This window comes from Montipora capricornis, chromosome 9, assembly GCF_036669925.1.
Source record: "Montipora capricornis isolate CH-2021 chromosome 9, ASM3666992v2, whole genome shotgun sequence".
In the NCBI taxonomy this organism is placed as follows: Eukaryota; Metazoa; Cnidaria; class Anthozoa; order Scleractinia; family Acroporidae; genus Montipora; species Montipora capricornis.
In genome coordinates, this window is record NC_090891.1 from 556,931 (window position 1) to 566,930 (window position 10,000).

Genomic DNA, 10,000 nt, shown 5'->3' on the forward strand with positions numbered 1-10,000 from the left:
ACTGGAAAATTGATCAGCTTTATAGCGCTTAAAACTTCTCGTAGTGATTAATCTTGGAGCAGGCGTTGGCACTTTCAGATCCAGGGTTGCATGAACCAAGTAATGATCACTAATGGTCAGCTCAAGCACTCCTTTCGTTTTAACTTGGTTGGGATTTGATACTATAAGGACATCCAAAAGGCTGCGCGATGACTTGGTTACCCTCGTAGGTTGGTTTATCAGCTGAGTAGCATTCACTGACGCACAAAATGAGAGTAAAGCGTCTCCTTTTGGGTTCTTGACCAATAAGTCACAGTTTACGTCTCCGGTCACAACGATCTCCGGAATTGGGAACCAGTGCTATCAAAACAGAAACATCTATGGAGTCTGCGAACAACTATTCTATGGTGGGATGCCTTTTGAGCTAACCTTTTACAAGATTTACAGATGTCCTTCAAACGAATGCTATTTTCTTTTGATTGACACATTGGTGTCAGGGTATCTCTCGTTGCAGTTTCAACTGTGATCTGATCGAGAGAGACTACCGGTAATTGTCGAGTTAGGCCCGGTTCAAACGTCGAACTTTTCATGAGCCGAACCTAATAGCCCCAATTAAGTACATGACGAGATCGACGTTTGAATCGATTAAGTTCGACACATGTTATTTGGGTCGACCCGAGCATTAAGTTCGACATGGCCAGTCGGTCAGTTCGACTACGGAGCGACTCCGATTCAAACATCGAATTTTTCATGTACCGAACCTAATGCATAAATTATTATAACACATTTTTTGATCCCACAACCCCCTTCGGTCGCATGAAGCATGCGCATCAGAGGGGAAAAAAAGATGGCGGCTTGGCGGAAAAAGTTTACGGTCGTGCCGGACGAAGACATGTGTTATTCGTGTTTTGCCACTACAAAATATTCCTGCATAAAATGTGGTCGCTCTGTTTGTAACCGTTGCTCGGTGTTTAAAGACGGCGAGGGAACCCCTGGCTGGGTAGCCGGAAAGTCCGTGGGATATTGCATCTCTTGTGAGAAGGAAGAAGGAGCCAGTACAAACAACGGACAAGAAGAGAAAGCAAACAGCGAACAAGGAATGAAAACAAAAAGCGGACTAGGAGAGAAAACAAGCAGTGGACGAGGAGAGAAAATGGATAACAATGGAGAAGACAAACGTGAAGAGGCCACGAGTTGGTGAGTAGTGTTTTTGACCGTTTATTGATTTGATTAAATTTTATTGATTTGATTAAATTGATGTTTGTACAATGCAATTTAACTTATCACTTTGAAAAAGTGAAGGGCTAAAATAAAAAGCAAAATAAAGGATGTTCCAAAAGAGGGGAAAGGGGTTTGGGGTGGACTGGTAACGGATATTAACATCGCCCTTACGTTACCCTGTGATTCTGTTGATACAAAACCTGTCATATACCTGGAACTGGGGGATAACTCCCTTATATGGGCTATATAGGCATGTGCGGCCCAAAAGGGTATGGTTTTCAGCAGTTTTGATCATAAATAGGGTATTGATTTTTGAACTGGGTATTTTGTTTTAGAAGAAGCTGCTTTTACATCTCTATCGATAAGACCATTAACAAAAGCCCTTCAACTGTCCCAGTTACAATGGTCATAAATTGGGGATCCAGTTTTTTTTGTCAGATCATAAATAGAGTAGGGAAAATCACAGACTTTTGTCATAAACAGGGTAAGGGTTCTGGGAAGCCTGCTACACACCCCCACCCAATTTTTCTTGGAGTACCCCCCTCACCCTGGGACCTGGCATAACTAATTATTGATCAATGACAAACACTATTTCTTGTTAATAGTGTTGTCTTTGGAGACCTATGTATAAGATTGTCTATCACTGAAATCATGACTAATCATTGTTGATTATGTATTGATTATTGCTGACTGGGTGGTCTTTAGTGATTTCTTGATACCTCTTTGTTTTTATTTTGTTGAAATCTTGCATCTAAATATTGGCACCCACTAAAAAACTGTTTATGGATATGAATATAAGTATAAATTAGAAGAAATGATGTGCCATAGGTTTGTTATATCATTGAGAGAAAGACCTATCTTTTTGATAAGGCCAATAATGACAGTTACTATTGTTAACAGTTTAATGATAATTGTTTGCTTCTTGATCACATAGTGCAGCTCATCAGGAGCCAGAAGACATGTCCTATGAGAGTGATGGCGAAGAAGATGAAAATGAGGATGAGGATGGAGATGGGGAGGACTCTGTTTCTGAGAAAACTGACAAAAAGGCAAAGAAAGCAGGCAGAAAAGCAAAATGGTCTCAGTCCCTGTTAGATGATACTATAGATATCATAATAAGTAGTGATTATTTAAAGAAAAAACTTATATTCACCAATGTTAAAACTCAGAAAAATGGACAGATTTATGCCGAGGTACTTGCTGAACTTAAGAAGAGATGCAAGTCTAGGAATGAAAGTGTTTCCTTTACTGTACCCCAACTTAGATCGAAATTTAAAAAGCTTGTTGCAGAATGTAAGCGTGTAGCTTTGACCACCAAAACTTCCATTGGGGTGAAACGATTCCAAGATGACAAGGGTTACAGTAACTGGTTCAATCAGTTATTTGAAGTTGTCAAAACACGTGACTCTTGCAGACCAGAACTGGCTGTAGAGCCATAAGCATCAAGAGAGGAGTTAACTCAGTCAACAGAGGATGAGGGCAATAGTGAAGCTTCTCAACACTGTGTTGGTAAGCAGTTTGTGCCTGTGAAATCAGCTCCAACCAAGAAACTGAAAAAAGAAGACCCATTGGTTGAAGCTATTCACTTAATGAGGAGTGCAATTGAAAATGACCCCACAAAACAGCTCATCCAATTCTTAAAATCAGATATTGAGAAATCAAGAGAGCATGAGTTCAAACTTTTCCAATTGCTTTTAACACATTCCAAGCCTAACCCACAGACACAGTATGGATTAGCTAGTCATCATCAAGGGGGTTATGGTTCCCCAAGTGGCATTAACCAAGGTCTTTCTATGCCTGCCTCGAATTTTGCTCCTCAGTCTGATTACACCTTGTGGGAGGGAAACTACAGGTCATTTCAACCAATATCAGTACCCCCCATGGCACCTTCCCCCTCTTTGTCCACAGATTCAAGTAACCCAAGAGGATCTCCCATAAGTTTGAGAGAAGGGAATGCAAGCCCCTTTTATCATTCTATGTAATATCTCACTCAAGGTGATTGTAGTCTATAACATCAACTTAAGTAAGGCTAAAACTTAGAAACAAAGCTGAATTCTGATGGATCTGCATGGGAAATGTAATCAGGACTTTTAAGAGAAACTAAGAGGATTTCTGAAAGGAATGACAAAAATTATGTTGTACTGAATTCTGACTTCCAGCAGCGGAATTTCTATGCTCATAAAGGTTCTTTTGATTCAAACACTTAACCAAAACTTCAAAATGAACCATGTAAATGTTTATTATTGTTAAAATGAAAAGTGACCAAACAAGTTGTGTAGTTGAAATTAGTATTACTAAGAAATAGATGGGCCTTGTAGTCCAAGGGCCAAGAAAGGAAACGTTCTGTCAGTTTTTACAGCTTTACGTTTCCCTGCAGCTGGTATATAATCACTGCAAGTTTGGTAGTATTGTTGTGTTATAACCTTCAGTTGCATAATAAAATTATTTGACTAAGTCTGGTGATTTGTATTACATGTATGGTGATTATTTTTCTCAGATGCAATATCAGGAAAAAATACTCATATTTTTTTATTCATAAAAGAGAGTCTCTTAAACTAACAGGAACCACACAAAACTACAGAAATTTAAACTTCCTTCCGAGGCTAGTGCCTTGGTTCACCGTTTTCTATTCATGGCCCTGATTACAAATTCTCTTTGCCCACTTTTAAAAGTGAGAAGGTAAAAATGAAGGTTGTGATACAGGAGGGGTTGTCAAGAACTATTTCTTACAACCAATTGTTTAGACAGCGAGGAGTGAAATTTGATTGCCACCCAGTTGTTCATCCATACCATTTCACGTGATAACAAGTCTTCCTACCTATCAAAATTAATAGCTTACATGTAATGAAACAAATTTTCTGACAATCCTTGTGCCTCATCTTACATCCTCTGTGATACCTACCGTACATGTCATAACTCAACACACTTCTTTCATGAAGTGTAATCACTGTTTCATCTACTTTGGTAGAAGTACTGTATGATAGATGAATAAACTTAAAACCCAGTTTAGGTCTGTTTACTTGATGATACCAGTTTCTTTCTCCAACCAAAATTTCTCAGCAAGAGCATCTCGAACAAGTAAACCTTGATAGCAAGTGTCTCTGATCTTCTCACATTCCCTCATTTGAAGCAGTTCCCTTACCTTCGCCCTACTGCGTCTCTGATTGGTGACCGGGTCAATTGTCAAGTCCAATTTTCTTGGCAATGTATCTCCAAGATCAATACAAATGTTGTGAAGTACTAAACATGCAAGGGCTGCTATTTTCAGTTCACTTGTGCTACTTTCACATTTCCTCAGCAGTATGCGCCATCTACCTTTGAGTTGCCCAAAGGCCCCTTCAGTGACCATCCTTGCCCGACTCACTCTGTAATTAAAGTTGTACTGTTTTGGTGTTGGGACTGCATTTGTGTATGGCTTCATAAGCCAAGAAGATAAAGGAAAAGCAGAATCTCCAATTACAACTGGAGGTACTTGTACTCCATTGACATCCTTACTTAGCTGAGGAATAAAGGTGCCTTCTTTTATATCAGAGTACAGCTTTGTTGATTGAAATATTACAGCATCATGATAATTGCCTGGAAAACCACAGGTTCCCCAAACAAATCTGTAGTTGGAGTGCACCATTGCCATTAACACTATTGAATAGAAATTTTTGAAGTTGTAGTATTCCTTACAAGAAAAATTTGATAGGTAAATGGCATCCATCAACTGCAGCCCAACAACAACAAAATTGCCACTGTTCCTCCATATCAACTATCTTCTCCTTAAATTGTTCCTCACTCTTTGGCAGTTGCTGGCCAACACATTCGTCCCACAAGTTGTCCACAATTGCTCGTGTGACTTCATTCCCGAGCGTACACACGGTTGACACTCCCAGTCCTGTCATTTCCGCTATCGTATAATAGTAATCTCCCCTTGATAAACGATACAGAGCAATGGCCAACCTGAATTCTGGGAATATCGGCTCTTCGGTCACAGTATCTCTATCTAGAACATGTCTGATTCGTTGCAGTATAAACTGGAATGTTGCACGTGAGATCCTAAACGTTTTCTTGAATCGTTTATCGGAATACGTGCTCCAAAGTAGGTTAAACCATCCCATATTTCTCGGGAGCCTCCTACACAAACGATTGTAGACTGGTGTTGCACTTTTTCGTGACACACTTAACAGCAGACCGATAACACATGTATTCATCATAAATTGCCGTCTTGTGATGACAGCATGTAACAAACTTCGTAGCATTTTTCTCCGTTTCCTCCCCTCCCGGATGACACGAAAAATAAAAGCTCTTCTTCGCAAATCACCTCGCAAATCACAACCTTCTGGAACCTCCGTCTTGTTTGTTTGGGTATTTAACCGCTGACTGACCGCTGGCTATTGTAGAGTTCGACGTCTGAATCAACCGTCGAACCTAATCATTTGGGTCGACCCCAACAGGTATTAAGTTCGGCTCATGAAAAGTTCGACGTTTGAACCGGGCCTTAGGATTTCGAGTTGGATTTCGATTTGGATTTTACAGTTGGATTTTCGAGTTGGATTTTCGAGTTGGATTTTCGAGTTGGATTTTCCAGTTGGATTTTCTAGTTGGGTTTTCGAGTTGGATTTTCGAGTTGGATTCCCAGTAGGATTTTCCAGTTTGGTTTTCCGGCTGGATTTCGAGTTCGATTTTCCAGTTGGTTTTCGACTTGGTCAGGGTAAATTGTAGACTGCAGACCAGGGATAAAATGCAGACTAAGGTTATAATGTCACTGCTAAAAAAGCCCAAACCCTTTAGAAGTGCTAACCTTAGGCCTAATGAGGCATGAAATAATATTTAGGTTTGGGTTAGCCCGGAGGGGAAGGGAGGGGGGACTCCCATATAAAAAGGGGCGGAATGCTCGTCGGAAATTTTAAATTAAACCCCTAAAGGGGACCAATCTGGGCCTGGCCCAGGTTTTTTTTAACCCTGAAAGAGACCATATTAAAACACGCATATATATAAAAAATACAGTGTCTTTTAATGATGGCAAAGACATTATCATCTAACACTTTCACCTACGTGAAGAAATAGAAAAGTGTAAAGATACACTTTTATATTTCTTCGCGCGCAACCCTAAAGGAAACTTCACGGCCATATATGATTGCGCTTCACCCAGAACACCCTAAGTGATACCAAAATCCGAAATTTATACCCCTAAGCGAGACGACGATCATCCCTCCCCTTTTTATATGGTAGTTCCCCCTCCTCCTCCCCGGTACTGTTAGCACTTCTCAATTAACACACATTATAACTGAGTCTGCATTTTACACTAACCAAGGCGAAAACCAACTCGAAAATCCAACTCGAAAATCCAACTTGAAATCCTAACTCGGTAAATAGGGAATCTTGATCTGATCCTTATTACAATTACTAAAATAAACATCGCTCATCCTCACAGACCTATGGACAGTCAGTCGGGGAGGTGGAAAACAGCGACGAAAGTTTTCAAGATGGGGTGATATAAGAGACAGAAACTCGTTTTCCGGTTACTTATTAAAATGATTTAAAAAATTGTTTTCTTCAATTGTAAGATTTCGTGACATATGAAATGAAAATGACGCCATAAGAAACAAACGATCTTTAATTTATTTAATTGGCTCCATGCCATCATGACCCGACAGGGGAAGAAGGGGGAATAGTGCGTTTTGTTATATGCGCTTTTCTTGAAATGACGCCGCTACAAAACGTAAGAAGAGGATGAGAATTCTTAAGTCGCTGCCCAGGCCAGAGGGTCTCTAGTGAGAGAGGGATGAGGGCAGAAAGAAATACACTACTTGATTTGAAAAAAAACCCAATGATTACTTCCGAATCGTGGCCATCTTTAGGGCATATCGTTTATTTGTGGCCCGAGTAGTATCATTTGCGCCCGAGCGAAGAGAGAGTTCAAATGATGCTACAAGGGACACAAAATAAACTTTAGGTGCATTTACACGACAGAGGAAAAATGGCACGGGTCCATAGGCGGATGTGGTCCCGTAGCGGTGCGGATAAAAGTTCACTGTTTCTTTACAAAAATGACTGGAACCGTTCCACTTTTTATCGGACCCATGCCATTTTTCCTCTGTCGTGTAAACGCGCCTTTTGTTTCAAAATGAGCGCAGTTGGTGTAATTTACATGAATGCAAAAGAATATGAAGGTGGTCGCCATTTATGAAAGCGGTCTATTTAAAGGTGACAAAGACGAAGAGCACATGCTGCGATCGATAGGCTTCTGCCGGTGAGAACTTCTAAATGCCAAGAGAAGAGAAAAAAATAGGCAAGCATTGTGTACGTGTGGTAGTGCAGTAACACAGCGCTTTATTCCATATTGTCAACTGAGCTACGTTTTGTCTTCCAGGAGATTCAAGTTGTCTTTGCGTAATATTGTTTTGGTACCGTATATCATTGTAGTGCCATGGTAGAAGTCTTAGGTAAATAGCCCCCAGAGAGGACATGTGGTTACTAGCAAAATACTACACGCAGAAAGATTGAAGAAAATGCAAGGGAATCGAGAAACATTGGCTTCGAGGCTGAGATGCTGATCATTTTCAAGTTCCCTCACAACTTCTTTTTCACCACAAGTTTAAGCGTGCACTCTGAGCGTTTGACAGCTATGTAATACAAGTGTTAACCCCTGTATGGCGGGGTTAGTGTCAAGATGGGTGACCTCAAAAATAAAATATTTTGCAATCAGCAGCAAAATTTACGACATGAAAACAACATAAATTTTGAACTGCGAATATAAAAAGAAACCATCAGTGAAAAACAGTTGGGAGATTTTTGCCACGTTCAATTTCTTTATTGTTCTTTTGGCTGCACAAGTAAATTGCAAAATCGAAAGTGACATCGAATTCAGTGGGCGCCTTGATCAAATGATGGCAAGATACCGGAGAAATGTGCGAATTCAACACAAAGATCACAATCGTCAAACAATTACGGTTGACCATTGTTTCTGCAAAGTCAAAAATTTACTCTCCTACAGTGCACTGCCACAAAAATAAAGCCAGGTTGGAAAAATCAGGAATGCAGGAAACTGGAATTCGGAATCCGAAATCCAGAATATTGAACCCGTATTCGGAATCGATCGATCACTGGCTATCAAACCATTCAAATACAACTTTAAAAAAACTAAAAGACACAAAAACCCTTTAACCACACCCAATTAAAGAATCATTCACTACTTGCATAAATTTTAAGGCACATGGCTTGTGTTATGCAATGCGACACGTTTCTTTGGTTAACAGAATAAGTTCCCAACGCATCTCATGTGATGGTTTTTTTCAACATCGATTGAACGATAATAGTAATAATAATAATGATAATAATAATAATAATAATAATAATAATAATAATAATAATAATAGTAAATATAAATACATTAATTAACCTGCAATGATGGATCAGATGGTCCAAAGGCCTAAAACTTTTTTTGTAATCTCAAATGCAACCTTTGTCGGTTAGTATTCAATGTTTGGTGGGGTCATACATGGTGTTCTGGGGCTTTGTTTTGTTGTTTCGCTGTTTCGTTGTTTAGTGATGTCCCCTTGAAAAGGGCTATTCTCTAATTTACTTCGGTAACGTGTTCCAGTCGCTGCCGAGAACTCAAAGTTCTTTTTGCCAGTTGATGATTTGGCTTTAGGAATGTGTAATATTGTAGGGTTTCTCAGGGACCTTCCATGTAAATTACTCCTCTTGCCCTGGAACTCCTTACCCTGCAACTGTTTAAGACAGCTGATGTTTTTTTCATTTTTAAAAGGACAAAACGCAAAAAGCGTCTGCGATTGTACAGAGACAGGATTCCTTAATGATCACGTAAAAGCTGTGAACAACTTCTATCTTTACACAGAAGAATTCGTAGAGCCTGATTTTGCAGTCATTCCAGTTTTCCAAACAATGTTTTAGGACAATCAATCCACACGATGCAGCCATAGTCAAAGAGAGGAAGCAGAGTAGCCATGTAGATCTTAAAAAGAACATCAAAACTGAGGAAACATGACAGTGTTTGCAACACAATAAGTCTCCCAGCAAGTTTGAAAAGACCTAAATTTAACAGAAACACTTGTCTGATTTCCAGTGAAGAGGATTACCTGTGAAACTATGGGCGGTGTCACGTACACCAACTGGAACAAGCGTTATGTTACTCCTATAAAAGTTTTAAATAGTAAAATACAGGACGTTCACTTTCATCTCCAGCACTTTGCGATTTGCTGCTTCCGTCAATTTCACTATGTAGAGAGCTTTTTGGATCAAGGGCAGCAACGGGACGTGGCTCGTTTTCCCTTTTCCCTTAATTGTGTAGGCGCTACTACATTTGTGTTCTTAAGTGTTTTTACTCTTATGGAGACTGTTCGTTCGAAAAACAGAGCGAAACCATTGTTTAATCGCGAGAAAATGCTGGGTCTAGACTACACAATCATGCGTAAAAATCGCATCGCTAGGCGCGTTGGTGGGGGGTTTATCGCTGTCAAGTCAAGTTTATTTAGATATGTGAAAGAGTTCTCGACAACAGCATCGACAGATCTGGAATTGATCTCTGTCGAAGTAGGATCCACTTTCGGTCAGAAACTCCTCCTCTGGTCATGCTATCGAATGAAGGAAGCTGATGAGAACTCATGGACTCATTTAACAACTTAATTTCTGAATGCTTCTTGCAGTAAATTCGACACTATGCTAATTTGTGTGAACCTAAAATTACCAAAGATCTCGTGGGATTCCTCCCAACACCTGTTAGGTGCTAAGGATCAAACGTTTGTTAACATTCTAAACGATCACTTTTTAACGCAACTGAACACCATACCAA

At 39.8% G+C, this 10,000-nt stretch overlaps 2 protein-coding genes and 1 pseudogene across 2 annotated transcripts in view; 2 read left to right on the forward strand and 1 right to left on the reverse strand.

Annotated features, from left to right (window-relative positions):
• LOC138016642 (uncharacterized) overlaps positions 1-10,000 on the forward strand; it is a 60,340-nt gene that overhangs the window by 8,290 nt on the left and 42,050 nt on the right. The gene's annotated exons all lie outside the window — the stretch shown is intronic.
• LOC138016099 (uncharacterized) lies at positions 827-3,426 on the forward strand. Its single transcript, XM_068863271.1, has 2 exons — positions 827-1,176; positions 2,135-3,426. Exons 1-2 carry the CDS (start codon positions 827-829, stop codon positions 2,637-2,639), a joined length of 855 nt encoding a protein of 284 aa, XP_068719372.1. The 3' UTR covers positions 2,640-3,426.
• On the reverse strand, positions 3,719-5,547 carry LOC138015938 (uncharacterized; annotated as a pseudogene).

Bases quoted from the DNA above. Each gene is read 5' to 3' on its own strand.
- LOC138016099 (XM_068863271.1), top strand. From the start codon at position 827: ATGGCGGCTTGGCGGAAAAAGTTTACGGTCGTGCCGGACGAAGACATG. The intron at 1,177-2,134 runs GTGAGTAGTGTT...TTGATCACATAG, and splicing joins CGTGAAGAGGCCACGAGTTG to TGCAGCTCATCAGGAGCCAG.